Source organism: Castor canadensis, chromosome 10 (assembly GCF_047511655.1).
Source record: "Castor canadensis chromosome 10, mCasCan1.hap1v2, whole genome shotgun sequence".
Classification (NCBI taxonomy): Eukaryota; Metazoa; Chordata; class Mammalia; order Rodentia; family Castoridae; genus Castor; species Castor canadensis.
The window spans coordinates 101,113,279-101,133,848 of NC_133395.1; the positions used below are offsets into that span (position 1 = coordinate 101,113,279).

The window sequence follows — 20,570 nt, forward strand, 5'->3', positions numbered from 1 at the left end:
CCTCCCTGCTATATTTTTCCTGCTGGTCCTCATTTCGTAAATTTCTTGAAATTTTAATTTTTCCACAGATTATGACTGGCTTTCATACTTCTTTAAGAGAAAGTGCATTTTTGATAAGAAAAAAATTGGAAAAAAACCCTCTTAATTTGCCAGAAGCTTATTAGTTAAATTTACAATTACACGTTTAAATTTTATAATGAAATCAATTTTATTTTTAATATGTGAAATCATTACTTGAATCCTTTCAGGCATTCAGTAAGAAGAAAATTGATGACAGAAAAGAATGGCTAACAAATTTTATGGAAGATCGGAGACAGCGTAGGTTACACGGCTTGCCAGAGGTTAGTCATAAAGAGTGGTGATCTGACACGGGAGGCAGATTAGGAAAATTGTGGTTTGAGGACAGCCTGGGTAAAAAGTTATCAAGACCCATCTCAATCAATAAGCTGGGTATGGTGGTGCACATCTCTGCTCCCAGTTACACAGCAGGTAGTAGGAAGGAGGATCATTGTCCAAGCTAGCTCATGCCAAAAAACCTGAGACCTTACCTAAATCATAACCTAAAGCGAAAAGGGCTGGGAATATGTCTCAAGTGGCAGAATACTTGCCTAGCAAGCACAAGGCCCTGAGTTTAAACCCCAGTACCCCTCCCCACCCCCAGACACACAGAAAAGATCTAGGGGAAAAAGAGACTAAAATTTATATAGTAATAATGACAATATTCTAATATGACTTTTCTCCTAGCAATTTTTATATGGTACGGCAACAAAGCATTTGACTTATAATGATTTTATCAACAAGGAATTGATTCTTTTCTCAAACTCAGACAATGAAAGATCTATACCATCTCTTGTTGATGGTAAGTAGCTTTTGTTTTAGAAATCTTTCATTTTTCTATGTTATTGAGTATTGTTTAATTTCAAGTAGTCAAGCCATCCTTAAAATACATTTTAAAGTTCTTATTTATATCTTACAAAACATGAAGAACTGATTCAGAGGAACTTAAAGCCTTTTAATGTTGCTTTTGAGATGTTTTGATAGCATTGAAGTTTTTAATCTTCCTCAATCTGAAACTTTTAGAATCTTTTTGAGTTTCTTGGGAAAATTAACTTTAAGGCTAGTCTTCAAAGCTTTTGCTAACTACTGAATTTCTAAAATAAAAAGTAAAATGGGACTTTGATAGTTTCTAAAATATCTATCAGGGATTAAATTTTTAAAACACCTTTATACCTCATTGATCAAAATCTAATGCTTTTACTTATTTACATTGACAAAATTTAGAAATTCTTTCTCATTAGAACAGATGTTGATCTCCTATCTAGAACTTTTTTCTTTATTTTAGAACCTTTAGCATATTGTTGATCTTTGCATTTCTTGATTTTCAGCTAATAGCAATTTTGTCCATCCATCACTTTTTAGCACAAAGTTGCCTCCCTTCTATGAAGTCTTCTCTAACGATTCCATTTTAAATTAGTCTCAGATGACTAAACTTCTTTATCAGTTATTGTGTACCTCTTATTTTACCTATGTTAATTTTATCTCTTTGATTATGTTATAAAATTTTTAACAAAGTGGCCATATTTTATCATCTTGTTTCTTCTATGCTCTGGGCCCTGTAATTATAGTGACAATAGTTAGGTATAGTGAGAGGATTCTTAACTGTATTCATTGGCCTAAAGCAAGAAGAATGAGAAGAAACAGAATGCTTTGTTTACATAATCCTTATGACAACTCTGCCAGAAAGATTATTATTCAGTAACTCTGAGGACACTGAGACATACTGATTTAGTAGTTTGCTCAGTCACATGGTAAATGGCCCAATTGAGATGATTATCCATACTCATTAGATTCTAAAGCCTACTTAAATTCTTAACTACCAAGTAAGCCTTTATAAGAGTTTTCATGATATAGGATACTTTAATAATCATTGTCAGACTTATTAGTAGTTTGCTGGTACTTTATTTACAGCTGGCATTTTAGTCATGAGAGTGTTTAGAAATGCTTATGAAAGGAGTTTGGTGCCACTGGATGTTCATTAAGGCTAAAAGGTTATCTTTCATTTCGTACTTCACTTTTAAAATTGAAAATGTGTTAGTGAACTCATATTGTTGTAGAATCTCAAGTAACAATTTTAGTCAGTTATTCTTCAAAAACTGAACCTTTGAATTTTTTCTGAATGTACACATTGTTGTCACTAAAAAGAATTATTACAACTATATTTTGAAGTAGTATTTTTAAAAGATGGTTCCTCTTTTTAAAAATAGGCTTTAAACCAGGCCAACGAAAAGTTTTGTTTACCTGTTTCAAGAGGAATGATAAACGTGAAGTAAAAGTCGCTCAGTTGGCTGGATCTGTTGCTGAAATGTCTGCTTATCACCATGGAGAAGTAAGCATTAAGCCTGAAGTCAATTGACAAATGTAGTCATTGACATGAAGAATGATAATTATGTATAATAAAGAATTTCCAAAGATCTTTGGAAATGTAATAGAATTGAGAATGTAGATCTTAATACAAATTAAGAAATAGTTATAGAAAAGTTAGAAAATTAATGTTATATTCTCTCTGCTTCTATTATGTAGCAAGCATTGATGATGACTATTGTGAATTTGGCTCAGAACTTTGTGGGCAGTAACAACATTAACTTGCTTCAGCCCATTGGTCAGTTTGGAACTCGGCTTCATGGTGGCAAAGATGCTGCAAGCCCTCGTTATATTTTCACAATGTTAAGGTAAATATTTGCTGATATTATGGTATAGGGTTCAATTTTAAGTTTTTTTAATGAATACTTTTATTAGGATTTGTTTTTATTAGGATACCGGGCTATAGGGAAGTGGGGGAGGAATCATAGTGACAATTCCTATTAGACTTATATTGTATATTAGTTCACTTTGAAGTTTATTGGTATCAATTAAATGTTTAATAGAATTGGAACTATGGATGGATGTGATTATCTGGTTATTCTACTGAGAGTAAATGTTCCAAATTATTTGATCACAAATAGAATGAAATCTGTTGATCTTAATTTTATGAATTCTTGTTGAAATCAATCCAAATGAATAAAGATTTTTTTCTGATTTAACTTTATTCTTCAGGTTGAAAATGGATTATGTGCTTTATTGAGAATACTAAGAAATTTTTAAAGAGTTATTTAACAGTATTAAGGAACATAAGTAAGTAAATATGTAGATAAAATAGTCTATTTTATTCTGGCTTTATGCCTGATAGAAATATGCATTGAGTACTAATGTTAGGTGAACTTTATTGGCGAACACATGTAGTTCAAATTATAAAAAATGCATTCTTTCTAGAAGATATTTTTGAAATGCACAGTCTTTATGAAGTTTTATTTTTCAAAATCATACCATTTTTTCATATTCTTCTTTTTCCTTTTGTTAGCTCTTTAGCAAGACTCCTTTTTCCTGCTGTGGATGATAACTTGCTTAAGTTCCTTTATGATGATAATCAGCGTGTAGAGCCTGAGTGGTACATTCCCATAATTCCTATGGTTTTAATAAATGGTGCTGAGGGCATTGGCACAGGATGGGCTTGTAAACTACCCAACTATGATGCGAGGGAAATTGTGAACAATGTCAGACGGATGCTAGAAGGATTGGATCCTCATCCCATGGTAAGTTTTTAGAATTTATTGCTTATATTGTTTATTTAGCAAATGAAAATGGACAAAGGACAAAATTCAGTCATTTTAGAAAAATAATAGAATGTTTTCATTCTACCTTACTAGGGGTAACTTGTTTTAGCTTATAGTAAAAGATATAAAGGAATGAGTCTGACGGTAAGTTTTATTGGGAGAAATTGTTTATTGAAATTTAAAAATACTCCATATTCCAGGCTTTCAAGTCTCTCAGCTATACAGACAATAGTGCTTTTGTGTTAAAATTATATGTAATTCTTTTTTGTCTCAAACTATCAAGTCTTCAAAGACACAACTAGTATATCTTATTATAAAAATTATAATGCTCATTGTGGAAAATATAAGCAGGCAAAGAAGAAAAATGGTCCATAAACCTACTGTACAGAAACAGACTTAATATTTTGATATATTTGTTTTAGATTTTATTTCATTTTTATTTTTAAAAAATAATACTCATTATTATGAGCACAATCTATATTTTTTTCCTTGAAATACTTCTAAGTACTTCTTCTGAAGTATTTCTAACAGAAGTATCAAACTGATTTTTGTGATGATAGTGTTACATCTAAACTGTTTTATATATATTTTAGAACGTTAGGCTAGAGTATCTTATCCGTACATACTTATTGTGTGACACTGGGCTGAGTGGTGAGATAAAGAGCTATGGCCCCTTTCTTCCAAAAGTTAATCTCTTGTCAGGATAAGACATTAGGACTTAAAATTTAGTGACAAAGCACATTAATACATGCCAGAAGAATTGACCTGTACTATATAACTAATTTTTTAGTGACAGTAAGTACAGTTTTGTTTTGTTTTTTTAAACTCAAAGCCTCATGCTTGCTAGACAGGTACTCTACACCTGAGCCACACCCCTACATCCCTTTTTGCTTTTGGTTATTTTTGAGATAGGGTATCATGTTTATGCCTGGGCCAGCTGGGACCACAATCCTCCTGTTTACATTTCTTGACAGCCTAATGACAGTCCTGGCTTTTTATTAGTCGAGATGGGGTCTCATGAATTTTTTCTGGGGCTGGGCTTGAACCATAGTACTTCTGATCTGCCTTCTGAGTAGCTAGGATCACAATTGTGAGCCACTGCACCTGGCCATAAGTACAAGTTTTAGAAGATGGAGCAATCTTTTGTAATTTGGTCGAAAAGGGTAAGTAAGTTTCTATAGATGAATGGAATGAGGAGACTGAATATATGTAAGGGTTGGTAAATAGTGTCTTAGACTATTTTTTGTTAATATAATGAAACACCTGAGGTAGACTATTTTGAAGATAAGAGTATTCTTTTTTCTTTTTGTGGTAGTGGGGGTTGGACCTAGGCCTTTGTATACTCTAGGCAAGACTGTTTCCCAAAGGACCCTACCTCTAAACAACACAGGTTGAATTTCCAGCCTCTATATGCTTTTACAACAGGGATTAGATTTCCATACACAGAGCTTTGGGGAACTCTCAAACCATTTTTAGACTATAGCAAGTAGAACTAATATTCAGAATACTCCAGCACAATATGGGAGCACAGTAGCTGCTCTGCAGAGCAAATCATTGGGTAAAAATTATTTAGTTTAGGACTAGATGGTGAAATTTCCAAGGAGATTGAATTTAAAGGATATTAATATAAAGGAGAAGGAATTATAGGGGCAGTAGACTGAGAAGAAGTACTATTCCAGGAAGACTCCAAAAGATGATGCCAAAATTTTGAGAGATTGGAGAGATGCTCAGATTATGTTAACAGAAGCAATGAACTCAAGATTGATGAATTCAAGATTGAGGGGTAATTTAGAGAGGGACAGTTAAGGATGAGGAATTCAGTTTCAGCCACATTAGTCTGCCGTATCAGTAGACCAAATACTAAGGGGTATTCAAATGTGGTATTGGCACTCAAGAACAAAGTCATGGCTCTAAGTCATTTCCATTTTTTTCCTCTGCAGCTTCCAAATTACAAAAATTTTAAAGGCACAATCCAAGAACTTGGTCAAAACCAATATGCAGTCAGTGGTGAAATATTTGTGGTGGATAGAAACACAGTAGAAATTACAGAGCTTCCGGTTAGAACCTGGACACAGGTTAGTTTTATCATGTGAGCTGCTGTTAGAAGTAAATTAAATAATTCTTTCTGGTAAGAATGATCCATGATTGTTTTAAGTCTGTATAGTGTTAATTACCGTATACTGTTTTTTACACATTCCATTGATGTTGTACTTTGAATTTTCAAATACTAACCAAAAAGCCTTTAATCTTATATAAACAATACAGTATTTTTTTCTTAGAGAGTTTATTTTTGTATGAACCTTAAAATGAAATGACCAGAATAAGAAATAGAGTTTGAGTCTTTATAACTATAGTCAATAAATTCATGTCAGTATCAGTTGTTACCAATCTAAATGCATGCATGTCATCTGTCAGTTCTAGTTGGTGTCTTCCTCTTTATACCCTCAAACTTTATCTTGCTCTTTGGTATGAGTAGATTAGAGCCATTATCTTGTATGTCTTTTCTCACCACTGAGTATATTATCATGTATCTCTTCTGTAGTCATTGAGCAGTAGCAAATAGAGTTGAGAATTTTTAAAAAGATTGTGTGACTTAATGATAAGAGAATATGACAGTGTTTCAGAAAAAGAATTACTTATTTTTAAATCTGCAGGTATACAAGGAACAGGTTTTAGAACCTATGCTAAATGGAACAGATAAAACACCAGCATTAATTTCTGATTATAAAGAATATCATACTGATACAACTGTGAAATTTGTGGTGAAAATGACAGAAGAGAAGCTTGCACAAGCAGAAGCTGCTGGACTACATAAAGTTTTTAAACTTCAGACTACTCTTACTTGCAATTCCATGGTAACTTACTAGTTTTACTATTAACTTAATCTTTCTTGCATGACATATTTTGGATTGTTTTGTTTGGATTCATGATAAAAATGGCTATAGTAAGCCTGAATGTTCTTTTCCCTGCATAAATTCTGAAGAATCTAGGGGTGCATTTCTTTGTTCTATTATTATCCCATACCCTGTGCTTGTGCATCTTGGCTTGAACACACAGGATGTACATGCCTACAATAAGAGTTAAAGAATGCATTGCAGTGTTTATATGTGTCTGTGCTCATCTCTATTAGCATTTTAACTGTAGAGAATTATCTCTTCATAGCTCTAAACTGTTTTCGTAAACTTGTATGTTTTTGTTTCTATATATAATTGGAAAGGAAGGCAGAGAGTTAGTGGGTATGGTTACCCAAGTTACATTCCAAGCTAGCTTTTAGATTTAAAATAAATTACAAGAAAAAACATCCAGTAGTAGTGCGTAGCATCTGAGATCAAAGTGTCATAATCTGTTATGAAAGGCTGGTAGAAAGCTAGGGAGGATGGAGAGTTTGAATAATTGAGTTATAGCACAAGTAAATTATGAAAGGGATGGCACATACACATCTTCTGAGTATTTGAAGGAGGGAAAAATTTTAATCTAACATTTTAAAGCTTAGAGATAGAATATGTATATTTTTAGTTTGGGAGAAAACATTTTTCTTAAGTGGTATTAAACGTACTTTAAGAACCTATTTTTAAGACCTCATATCTCAAAATTATTACTATTTTAAATTTTTTTGTAGTTTCGAGGTTTGAATTTATCAGTCTTGTAATTGTCAAAGGAATATTTACAGGAATGTGCTTAATTTGGTTCCACTTAATTGGTTTTGAGGGTAGCATTGTTCACATAAATGGGTTGTAGTTATTTTAACTACTATAGATGTTATATAAATTAGAATATCGGTACAGACTTAGGAAATTGAAAAATCTTTTATGTGTTTTGCTTAGGTACTCTTTGATCATATGGGATGTCTGAAGAAGTATGAAACTGTGCAAGACATTCTGAAGGAATTCTTTGATTTACGGTTAAGTTACTATGGTTTACGGAAGGAGTGGCTTGTAGGAATGTTGGGAGCAGAATCTACAAAACTTAACAATCAAGCCCGTTTCATTTTAGAGAAGATACAAGGGAAAATTACTATAGGTAAGATGCAAACTTTAAAAATTTGAACATTAGTTAAAATGGAAAAAAAAACTTTATTAATAGAAGACATTTTTATCAGTAGAATATAAACAAATACAAATTGAATCTCTTTTCTTGATCCTAACTTTATTTTTCCCTCACATAGAGAATAGGTCAAAGAAAGATTTGATTCAAATGTTAGTCCAGAGAGGTTATGAATCTGACCCAGTGAAAGCCTGGAAAGAAGCACAAGAAAAGGTAATCATTTGCAGAAAAAGACATTCAGAGAAGCTTTTAAAAACAACTTCCAAAACAAACAAAAACCCAACCCCTAAATTTTAAATTTACTATTGGTAAAGGTGCTGAGTTGGCTGTTTGGAGACTGAAGTCTTCTGTTTATCCACAGAACAGATACAGTACAGGAATATGCAGTGTACACCCACCACAAAGTACATGGCCAGTGTGACTCAACCAGGTCCTGGAGAAATGACTCCAGGTTTAAGAAGGTAGCTCAGTCTCCTTGGCCTTGTCTTTTTTAAGCCTGCCATTAAAAGGATGTCATTTGTGGTGGTGGTTTTTGTGAGGTGCATGCCTACTGTCTGGGAATGAGATTGGTAGCACTGAAAATCATTTCACAGTGTGCAGCCTATGATCACAATATGGCATCTGGTCACCGCTCACTTGATCTGGGTTTGGTTAAGGCTGGGAAAATGAAAGACAAATGTTTTTATTATAGTTACTTATTGAGCACCAAGTATGTATTCTGCCTGGACTTAGATTTTTGGTCAGAAATTTAAACCCTATAACTTCATATTAAAAGTCTGTTGTTTCATTAATTGTCTGTTTCAGAACATAAGCAGTAATTAATTCAATGAATGAGGTATTGAAATTTTGAGAAATAGTTTCTTGATATATCACATAATTAGTAGAGGATTTTTTTTCTTTTTGTGATACTAGGGTTTAAACTCAGGGCTTCATGCTAGCTAGGCAGGCACTCTACCACTTAAGTCATTCTGCCAGCCCCTGAGATTTCATATAATAAAAAGAAAAATTTAAAAAGGTCTTGCAACAATATAACATTGTGATTGAGAACAGAAATGTAGAAAAAGGAAGAAAACTTGAAATGATTAATTTTTTAGATATTTATCATATGATATCGATATTGCTATCTTTTAAAAATAGTTATGTCATATAATGAAATTTTAAACTTCCCCACACGAGTTCTCAATCATAATGTTTTCATTTTTTTATCAAACTTCATAGAAATACTGCTTTTGTTCACGTTATTTAAATCGTTTTTTCAATTTTATTTCAATAAATGCCAAATTAAAATAAATTACATAGTATAGCAGTGGAAGAGAATAGGGTAGGACAAGATAGGCAGCACTTAGATTATGATGTCTGCAGCACTTTGTTTTCCTCTCAGTGTGCTTTATTGTATTTTCAAACTCCAAATTTATGGTTTATATACTACTCGCCCTTCTGTATCAATTGTTGGTTTAAACTGTATCTTTAAAAAGATTAGATAGAAGATAAAGGTATCTATGTTTGAGAATGCCCTTCTGTTTCTGGTAGAAGAGGAATTGCATCTTGGCCATGTGTACACTTGAAGGGGGTTCAGAAATTGCTCTTACAAGAGTACCCTATTATACATATTTGGAAAAGAGGGTTAGGATTGTACAGCACCTAATTAGAAGATTAAGGTTTTTTCCTAAAACATAATGAAATTATAACATTAAAACTTTACAGTTTATTTTTATTGATTTCTGTGTCCTTAGTCATATTCCTGTTAGCAATGTAATGCACATGTATTCCCAGATTACTTATTAACAATTCCTGAGGTGTCATCAAAGCCTAGATCAAATGGGTTTGTAAAGTCTGGGCACCCTAATGCCTTACAGTACCCTAGCAACTAAGTGCTGCATAGCAGCGCATGGCTTCATGAAGAAGGTTGAAAGGCTGTAGATTAGTTTGTCATAAGTTATCCAGTTATTAATCATCTGTAAGTTCAACAACAGCATTCCTTATCTGACTAATGTTGCTTAATTGAATTTATAATTCTGTTTATGTGATGAAGCATCTTGCTTTGCAATTTCAGTTTTTATCCTTTAATTTCTAAAGAACAACTAAATTTTAGTTTGTATATGTACACTATTTTACTTAATTTTTTTAAATTGTGAAGCTAATTTTATTTGTTTACCAACTGTAAACTTTTTGCTTGATGAATATCATGGTTAAATTACTCATTTTTAATTATCTGAGGTCTATAGCCAACTTAGATGCAATTTTATTTAATGTCTATTTTTATTTTTAAACTTTTAAAGGCAATACCATCTAAAATTATTTTGCATTCATTGTATCTTGAAATGTTAAAATAGCATAAGAGGATTTTTGTTGCAGTTGTTTTTTCGTGAAAAAACTTAGGAATAAATTTTCAGAAAAGCCCTGATACTTTAAACTCATCAACTTTTAAATTCTTGGGTGAACTTATTTCTTAGTTCTTACATGAGCATTCTTGCCTTAAAGAATTAATAATTCAACCTTAGTTGAGTAAACTTAACTTGCCATATTTATTGCAACCTAAACATTCTTCACAAGTGCTACTTATTTTGGGTTTCAAATTGCTCATTCACCAGTATAAATATCAGACAACATGCAATGATAAAACATTTTACTCTAATAATTTTGAGATATAATATCTTCTTATTTTGTGATAAGTCATGAGGAAAGCAGTTAACTTTTCATCAAATTCATGGGTGATAGGGACTGAATATACTATTCCTTCTGAAGATTTTATTGTACATCTTTAAAAAGTCTTAAACTATTTTTAATAGGAAATACATGTATATAGGTAATCTTTCAGATAATCTAAAATAACTCTACCATCCTGAAGGTGTAGCATTAGTGTGTAGCATTTGTAGAATTTTAAACTCAGTACTCAATAAAATTAAACATTAATTTGATATTATACAGGAATTTAATATAAAGTTTATTATTTTTTACAGGCAGCAGAAGAGGAAGAAACACAAAACCAGCATGATGATAGTTCCTCTGATTCAGGAACTCCTTCAGGCCCTGATTTTAATTATATTTTAAATATGTCTCTATGGTCTCTTACTAAAGAAAAAGTTGAAGAACTCATTAAACAGAGAGATACAAAAGTATGAACTTTTGTGGGTTAAATAACTTGAAACTTTCAGTATTACTCATATCTTTGAATTTTTTTCCAAAAATAAATATTTTGATTTACCCTCTATATATTTAAAAACTATTGGATGTTAAACTATACTACTTTTTTATTATAGGGGCGAGAGGTCAATGATCTTAAAAGAAAATCTCCTTCAGATCTTTGGAAAGAAGATTTAGCAGCATTTGTCGAAGAGTTGGATGTATGTTGAGTCTCTTAAAATATTTTGGAGAGAAATGTTTGTGAGATGACAGCAGAAATCCTCTTAAGTTACATTATCTCAGATTTCTTTTAACTGTATTAACACTTGTATAAGCTAAGTTAAGAAAGGTAGCTAGAGCTCTGTGGAAGTCATAAAGAAAATTATCTGTAGCATTGGTAGATGTAAATGCCATGGAGTTAGAGTCTAGAATACATTAAGGCTGCACTTTCTACTAGCTATAATGTCTTCACTGGCTTATGAATTAGCTGGCTGAGTCAAGTCAGTCCCTTGTTTTCCTGGAAGGAGTTAAGGACCGAATGTATATATAATTCAGTATAGGTACTTTGACCTTAGGAGTAGAATGACTATCTTGTTTCACTTATAAAAAAAGAAAAATTTCCATATTTTTATTTGTAACCTACTTTTCTCCAAGTAGAATTACAATTTTAAAAGTAAGAAAAAGTAGAAAGCTGGGTGCCGGTGGCTCATGCCTGTAATCCTAGCTACTCAAGGGGAAGTGATCAGAAGGATCGAGGTTGGAGGCCAGCCCAGGGAAATAGTTCATGAGACACTATCTCAAAAAAAACCCAACACAAAAAGATCTGGCAAAGTGGCTCAAGAGGTAGAGCACCTGCCTAGCAAGCATGAGGCCCTGAGTTCAAACCCCAGTAACAACAACAAAAAAAAAAGTAGAGGAAAGATATAAAATGTAAATAAACATTTTCTAAAATTGCCCACTTAAACTGTTAGAATTAAATTAACAGCAGTAGTATGAACACTTACTGTTACATGAACCCTATAAGTTCAATGTGAGCACAGGTTTTCTCCATAAAATGGGGAATGCAGGATTTTTTTTTTTTTTTGCAGTACTAGGGTTTGAACTCAGGACCTTGCACTTTCTAAGCAAACACTCTCCCACTGGAGCTGTGCTCCAGCCTTTTTGCTTTAGTTATCTTTCAGATAGGGTCTTGTGTTTTTGCCTGGGCCAACCTTGGACTGTGATCATCCTACCTATGCCTCCCATGAAGCTGGCATATTATAGGTATGCACCATCAACCCAGCTTGTTTGTTGAAATGGGGTTTCTCATTAACTTTTTGCCTGGGTTGGCCTCAAACTGTGTTCTTCCTGGTCTCTGCCTCCTGAGTAGCTGGGATTACAGGCGTGAGCCACTGCACCCAGCTAATCACAGCATTTTTTAATGCCTAGCACATGGTAGTTGCTTTATAAATTGTCTATTGTTTCTTAACAATACATAGCTAGTAAGTGGAACTGCTAACATTGAAATTCATGAGTTTCTGCTTTTAAAACATGTTATTTTTATTAAACTGTTATGCTATGAAGAGCTCTTTAAATATCTTTCAAGGGATATTATTTTGCCTTGTACCTTTCAAAGCCTGTTAATTATTTGAAAGGATCATTTTATAAAATATAGAATCTATGACATTAATCTTGGTTATACCCTCATTCATCATTACATAGATCCCCATAAGTTCAATGTAAGTGTATTGGGACTTTTAATTTTTCATACTTTCTGATTTTATGTTTGTGAACAATTACCATGGCTACAGCAATAGAAAAGAGTAGCTTTGTACTTCTTGACAGGACTGCCTTTAGGTGTGATTTGACTTACTTTCGATGACACCAGGTCATCTAAGACCCCCATTCTACAGCATATTGTAGGACTCTAGAATTGGAAGGAGACAGTTAGGTCATTTAGTCATTACTGTCTTCTTGTATTAGTAGTGAGAAGCTAGTTGGAGGAATTGGGATTACCACATAGGTCTTTTGATTTAGAATTTTTGTCCTTATTTTGCCTTAGATCAGTTGAAGTGAAAGCATTATCCCTTAGTGAGTGAGCAATGTTTGTTTCAATTTCTTATGCAGTAGTGATTTTCCTTCTAAGGAGTTGTTTCCATCCCTTTCCCCCTTGTAACTATACTTCAGAAAGTGGAAGCACAAGAACGAGAAGATATTCTGGCGGGAATGTCTGGAAAAGCAATTAAAGGTAAAGTTGGCAAACCTAAGGTGAAGAAGCTGCAACTGGAGGAGACAATGCCTTCACCGTATGGGAGAAGGATAGTTCCTGAAATCACTGCTATGAAGGCAGATGCCAGCAAGAAGTTGCTGAAAAAGAAAAAGGTATGTTTTAGTTCATTGGTAGACTCTTGTATCAATATATATTTATTTTTATTTCAGTCTGTGCTTAATGTGCTTTATTTTAATTTTCTAATGTATTTTCAGGGTTGTGATAGGAAATCTTTTTCTTTTTTTTTTTTTTTTTGCTATGCTTATTTTGGAGATAAGGTCTTGCTTTAGGCCTGGGCTGGTTTAGACAGTGATCCTCCTATTTATGCCTCCTGTATAACTGACATGACAGGCATATGCCACCATGCCCAGCTTTATTGGCTGAGGTGGGGTCTCAAGAACTTTTTTGCCCAGGCTGGTCTCAAATTGCAGTCTTTTTTCATCTCTGCCTCCTGAATAGCTAAAATTATAGGCATGAGCCACTGTGCCTAGCCAGAAATCTTACTCTTTCCATGAGAGGAGTTAGTGAAGAATCACACATATGCGAATCTAAGTATGTGGCCCAGGCTGACCTCAAACTCCTGCGCTCGAGCGACCCTCCTACCTGTCTCAGCCTCCTGTGTAGGTGGAACTTTGGGTGCATGCCATTGTGCTGGGCTTTATTCAGTTTTTTCATTTAACGAATAAATCCTATTTTCTGCCTACTAAGTAATTCTAGAATCCACCCCCTTACCTTGGTCCTCTTTATATTGCCTTAGAAGTCTATGTTTTCTCTGAGATACACTTTAAAGTGGTCCTTTTAACTAGTTCCTCTAACCTGTCTCTAGTTATTTAGTCATGATTTTAGCTTTTCTCCACTTCATTTCTTTTAGACCTGTCTTTTATTACTAGAATTATATTTTTACACAAATGGTTAAAAACCTTCAGTGACTTCCCCACACACAGACTCCGGGTATATAGTGGTTTGACATCTGGGTGCCTCCTTGCGTTTCTATTCCTGGTTATACTTTCACCTTTCCTTGAATCCTAGCAGACTATTTCCTATGTTCAAAGACCTAATTCTTTAAACATAATAGGGTATTTCATGCTTGTGTCTCCTACCTCAGATGCTGTTCCCTCCTTTTCTTCAAGAACCTGGCAAACTTAAATGATTCCTTCAGAACACAATAAGAAAGTCGCTATGAAAGCTTCTCAGACTCTTCCTTAAACTGAGTTTGTCATTCCCCCCACCTGCCCACCAAAGCCACTGCTATACTTCACTCTGTATTTATTATTTATATTGTTATATTGTAATTATATCTCTCTCTCTCCCTCTGCTCCCTTTGTCCTCCCATAGTCTTAGGGTTGGAGACTTTGCCTGATAGTGTCTAGCTGTGCGTGACATATGTTGCTTATTTTTCTTCAATAATTTGAATACTTTTGTTCTATTATGTAGAGACTCAGGTATAGGAGCTAATCTTGCAAGAGCCTTTACGTGTGCTTAGCTATTGGTCTCATAGTTCCTTCGCTAATCAAAAGCTGCCTTCTTATTTTTATGGTTACTTCTAAGTAGCAGTTATCTCATTGAGTGTCCCAAAAAAATTAGAGCTGTAAGCAATGTTATTTGCTTCAGATGAATAAAATTAAAACATCTGATCATAGTCATCTGTTAGGACCCCAACAGGCTCACATTAAAAAACCCCAAAAAACAAGAGTTACCTCATGTGAAAAAGCCATTGACTGGAACTGTATCTCTAAAATATGCACTGTTAATTTAACTTTTATTTGAAAAATCATGGTTTTGTTTCCTTTTTAATATGTAGGGTGATCTGGATACTACCGCAGTGAAAGTGGAATTTGATGAGGAATTTAGTGGAACACCAGTAGAAGGTGTAGAAGAGGCATTAACCACATCAGCCCCTGCAAATAAAGGTCCCAAACCCAAAAGGGAGAAAAAAGAGCCTGGTGAGAAATTTTGATTTGTGTGTATGTATGTGTTTATGCTGAGAGAAGAACTCTACATACAGAATCTTTTTTTTTCTAATAGTTGAAGTAATGCCCTCAATTTTCATGTACATTTGTTATTTTATAATGAACTTTTTCGTTATAACTGTTTTATTTTTACTGGTTTCTTTTTTTCATAAATATTTGTTACTTATTTATTAAGAATGTATAATGCCATTGTTTTGGTTTTAGGTACCAGAGTTAGAAAAACACCTACATCATCTGGTAAACCTAGCACAAAGAAAGTGAAGAAACGGAATCCTTGGTCAGATGATGAGTCTAAGTCAGAAAGTGACTTGGAAGAAACAGAACCTGTGGTTATTCCAAGAGATTCTTTGCTTAGGAGAGCAGCTGGTATTGTGATACATTTCATATTTATTTTATTGCATATTATAGATTTATCTATAAGTTGATCTTAGTATTATCCATATTGCTGGAATACTAAATCATTATTTAAGAACTTATAGTCACAAAGACAAATTGCATTGCAGAATGGTCTCTTCTAGCAAGGTTGAACATAAACTTCTCTAAAGTGAATCATGTTTTGTATTGAATTTATAAAAGTTTGGGTTATATTCCTTCCCTGGGTTTGCAACATTTGATTTAAAAAACATGCAGGCTGGTAGTATACCAGCAGTGACGGATCTATTAGAAGTACTTTTTGATTTCTTCATTTATATCATGAAGAATCTTGTCCTCCTGTAGTCTTGTATGTTTAAGAATCTGATTCTATATATGTAGCTCTTTTCATTATAGTGGGAGGTTAGGCTGAAGAACCCCATCTTTCTATTGAGTGTGTGTGGTTTGAACCTTTGTGAACATTCATTAACTCAAATTATTCAATAATTAAAATCTGATGAGTTTCTTATTTTATAAATTCTTCTTAAATTTTGATAAGTCCTAATCTATTAAAATGAATATTACAACATTAGTGTAATGTTTAACTCTTGAGAGATACATTTTTAATTATACACCAGGCTTAAGTTCTTTGACTCTGTAATTATTGAGTGATTGAATTATTTTTCCTAAAGAACATAGGTATAATATAGGTAAATCTTTAATGTGGATAACTTAAATTATATGAAAATTAATTTGTTATATTAAATGCTTCAAAATTATATTTAGGCCTTTTGTGAAAAATTATTTCAAAGTTTTATTCTATAATACATGCTAGAAGTTATAATAGAATTTATTTGTCTTATTCCATATTCCTTTCCCCATAATTGGTATCTTTTTAGACATGTTAAATTATTTTATTAATATATTGAAGTTTCATTGTTTTGTATCTTTTTTTCTCATTCATCTGAAAATTTACAGTCTTTGTTATTTCATAGTAAAACTAACCCTAAAGAAAAGATAAAAGTTTTTAATCAGAGGGGTTAAGAGAAAGTTTAGCACTTTTTTTGGGTAGTTTTGAGATAAGATCTCAACCTATGTAGCCTAGGATGGCTTTGAACTCGCCATCCTCCTACATTTCATCTCCTGAGTGCTAGGATTACAAGTATGGGCTACCATGCCCAGAAAGTTTAGCACTTTTTAAAGAACTGTAAACCTTTTCATTTCTCATTGAAGAAATAGGTTTTTTTCTTGTTGTTTGTTTGTTTGTTTGTTTTGGTAGTACAGGAGTTTGAACTCAGGGGCTTGTGCTTCTAAGAAATGGGAAACCTTATACTGTAGTCCTTTGTACAGTAACCATATGAGACAAGGCCATATTGACTACTTTCCTCAGTGTTTTTGAGACATATTTAAGAATAGCAAACCACATCCTAATCAGTCAGCCCCATAAGTTTATGTCCTGTTAACATATTCAGCATTACTTCCAGCTTCTGAAAAGTATAAGGCATATGCCAACACTTTGAGGTCAGAGTTGTTGGTTTTTATTCTTTAAGTGTTTGTCTTTTCCTTATGTATTTTTAAATATTTCATGTGGATATATATTAGGATCTGAGTTTAACATTCTTATGTTGTTGATTTTAAGATGGGATCTTCCTGCGTTGCCCAGGCTGGCCTCCAAATCCTGCTTCTTTTGCCTCAGCCTCCTACATGCCACTGTACCCAGCTAACATTCATTTTTATTTTCTCCTAGCTGAGAGACCTAAGTACACATTTGATTTCTCAGAGGAAGAGGATGATGATGCTGATGATGATGACGACAATGATTTAGAGGAACTGAAAGTTAAGGCATCTCCCATAACAAATGATGGGGAGGATGAATTTATTCCTTCAGATGGCTTAGAAAAAGATGAATATACATTTTCTCCAGGCAAATCAAAAGCTACTCCAGAGTAAGTAATGAAGTGTCTGCTGTTCAGTAATATGATATAATTAGTTGTCTAGACATTTGCTGTAGGTCTTATAGGCAGCTCTAGGACATTGTTGTCATTGTATATAAGGTTAATATTGTAGCTGTTCCCCTAGTGGTTGCTGTAATTTAGAGGAAGGATTGGTTAGCCTGGCCCAAAAGACCAAAAAATCGTATGTTCTCCCTCATATGTGGACATTAGATCAAGGGCAAACAAAACAAGGGGATTGGGCTTTGGTCACATGATAAAGCGAGAGCACACAAGGGAGGTATAAGGATAGGTAAGACACCTAAAAAATTAGATAGCATTTATTGCCCTCAACACAGAGAAACTAAAGCAGATACGTTAAAACAACTGAGGCCAATAGGAAAAGGGGAACAGGAACTAGAGAAAAGGTGAGATCAAAAAGAATTAACCTAGAAGGTAACACACATGCACAGGAAATCAATGCGAGTCAACTCCCTGTATAGCTATCCTTATCTCAACTAGCAAAAACCCTTGTTCCTTCCTATTATTGCTTATACTCTCTCTTCAACAAAATCAGAGATAAGGGCAAAATAGTTTCTGCTGGGTAGCGAGGGGGTGGGGGGGAGAGGGAAGGGGCAGAAGGGTAAGGGTGGGGGTGGGGGAAGGAGAGAAATGACCCAAACATTGTATGCACATATGAATAAAATAAAAATTAAAAAAAAATAGAGGAAGGATTGGCAAACTTTTCCATAAAGAACTTCATAGTAAATATTTAAGGTTTTGCTGATCATATTGCTTTATCACAACTAGTCAGTGTTGCCATTGTAGCAAGAAAACAACCATAAACAAATGAGTTTACGTTCCAATAAAACATTACTTACAAAAATGCTCATGGAATGTATTTGGATAATTCCTAGTTTGGAGAAAAGTTACTAGATCTTTAGGAATTGGGATGTTTATATATATTTTCCTAGATTTGGTTTTGACTGATTTTTCTTGCTTTTAGTGAGTATCAGCATTAACATGGGAGGGAATAGAGGGAAAATAGATTTATGAACTATTTCAAGTTTTTTAAAAGAACCATTTTCTCACTTACTGTAGTTGGCCTTGACCAGATGCTGAAATAACTGCCCAATGATGGTAGATCTGAAATGGGATTATTACTTACCATGATGGGGATTCCATCTTTTTCTTGGGGTCTTTGCGAGTAATTTACTAATGCTCAATTCTGGACTGTCTAGTTCTGTCAACCATAAAATTTAGTGTAATGGTTTATTTATTTATTTATTTTGGTGGGACTGGGGTTTGACCTCAGGGCTCACGCTTGCAAAGCAGGTGTCCTACCTCTTGAGGCCACATCTCCAGCCCTAGTTTAATGATATTTTGAATAAACCATTGCCCAGTTTTCATTCTTATTTTGTTATATCTTTCTTTTATCTAGTGTTTGTATGTATACATAGATTTGTGAAAAAATTTTCTTTGCCCTGTCTTTAACAGAGAAAGAAATTTTAAAAAATAAAAGTTTTGTTCTGTGATTATAATCCAGCTTCCCAAGGTTGAAACTGCATATTTAAATTATATCCTGTTTGTGGTGTTTTCTTTCTAATAGAAAATCTTCACATGACAAAAAGGGACAGGATTTTGGGAATCTCTTTTCATTTCCTTCATACTCTCAGAAGTCAGAAGATGGTATGCTCTGTTAGTCGTTTCATTGATTAATTATTATGTTGTTATAATTGGTAGAAAACAGTAGCTAAATCCTTAGGTCAGGACTTAATTTTAAAATTTTCATGCGCAGAGGTTTACTTTTTTACATTTTACTCAATATTATAGTAAAGTTTATTAACTTTTTCTGATGTGATTCCCAACTTACTGGTCAGCATAGGCATTATTCTGGGACATTGCGGCGCACAAGCAAATGCTAACCTGCTTGTGTATATATAATGTTTCCAAAAAGAAATTTTGGAAAACTGAAATTTGATTTTCATGGCAACATAAATATATATTTAAACCTATAAAGGTACCAATATAGATGTAGATTTGTTTTACTAAATCTTTGTAGTTGAGAGACTAAAACCTTCATAGGAGCAAATTTAATCAGGGTATGTTTTTGACTGACTGCGTTTTTGTGTGTGCAGTTTTTTTTTTGTTGTTCTTTTTTTGGCTATGTTGGGGTTTGAACTCAGGGCCTCACTGTCTTGCATTTTTAAGTACACAAACATACAGGTTTGCATTTGTTGTATAGATATACATTTTTGGCAGTATGTCAAAACAGTTATTTAAAAATATTTACTTAAATCCATGAAGCCATTTTAAAAGTACTTGATGTAGTTAAGAGAAAAAAGAATTGATTGCTAAATTAAACTAATGTGTGAACAAAAGTAAGCTGAAGCTGGGTGTGCTGGTATCCCTCTGTAATCCCAAGTACTTAGGAGGCTGAGGCAGGGGTATTGAGTTCAAGGCCAGCCTTGACTGCATAGTGAGACTCTGTTTCAAAAAAAAAAAAAAAAACTCAAAAAACAAAATGACCCCCCCCAAAAGAAAAACAAGCAAAAGATAAACTGAAGGTAAGTTTGCATGTATTTTAAATTAATCTTCAAGGACTTAATGATTTAAAAATACAAATACTTACTGCTCTTTAGATTTGAGCATTGGTACTGATATTCCTGAAAGGTTAATAGTTTTATCTAGTTAACGACTAAAATAATCACAGTAGAGCTTTTTCATATCTCATGTTAAAACAAATCATTAGTATATATTTTTTGAACTGTTAGTTATGTTTTAAATGATTAGCATTTAGTACTATTAATTTTCACTACTCTATGCATTTCTATATTGTTTCATTACAGAGTTAACATTTTTGAGGTATAACATTCATATATTTTTTATTTTCGGTTGTTTGTATATTGTGGATTATGTGATCAAAATAGAAACTTACAAGATCAATTATCTAGCTAAAGAGAAGTCATCAAAGAATCAGTTTACTCAGAGGTCTTTATAGAATCTCTTTACTAAAAAAAGCTTTGAAATTTTTAGATTCAGCTAAATTTGACAGTAATGAAGAAGACACTGCTTCTGTTTTTTCACCATCATTTGGTCTGAAGCAAACAGATAAAGTTCCAAGTAAAACAGCAGCTGCTAAAAAGGGTATGTACTTATTTGATTGTTAAGCAGTACATAAACCATGTAGAGATAATTGATGTAAAAGGAAGTTTGATATATTTTGAAACTATTTGCACTAGGATTTCAAGAT

At 33.3% G+C, this 20,570-nt stretch overlaps 1 protein-coding gene across 2 annotated transcripts in view; it reads left to right on the forward strand.

Annotated features, from left to right (window-relative positions):
• Positions 1-20,570, forward strand: part of Top2b (DNA topoisomerase II beta) — a 68,074-nt gene that overhangs the window by 42,374 nt on the left and 5,130 nt on the right. For both annotated transcript variants that reach the window (XM_074043787.1, XM_074043786.1), the window contains exons 17-33: positions 249-341; positions 745-859; positions 2,265-2,386; positions 2,581-2,729; positions 3,398-3,629; positions 5,591-5,725; positions 6,305-6,505; positions 7,475-7,670; positions 7,816-7,907; positions 10,655-10,810; positions 10,955-11,038; positions 12,984-13,178; positions 14,867-15,008; positions 15,240-15,401; positions 17,134-17,332; positions 18,927-19,006; positions 20,354-20,464. In XM_074043787.1, the coding sequence (XP_073899888.1) occupies positions 249-341; positions 745-859; positions 2,265-2,386; positions 2,581-2,729; positions 3,398-3,629; positions 5,591-5,725; positions 6,305-6,505; positions 7,475-7,670; positions 7,816-7,907; positions 10,655-10,810; positions 10,955-11,038; positions 12,984-13,178; positions 14,867-15,008; positions 15,240-15,401; positions 17,134-17,332; positions 18,927-19,006; positions 20,354-20,464 (2,464 nt within the window). The remainder of the gene's footprint in view (positions 1-248; positions 342-744; positions 860-2,264; positions 2,387-2,580; positions 2,730-3,397; positions 3,630-5,590; positions 5,726-6,304; positions 6,506-7,474; positions 7,671-7,815; positions 7,908-10,654; positions 10,811-10,954; positions 11,039-12,983; positions 13,179-14,866; positions 15,009-15,239; positions 15,402-17,133; positions 17,333-18,926; positions 19,007-20,353; positions 20,465-20,570) is intronic.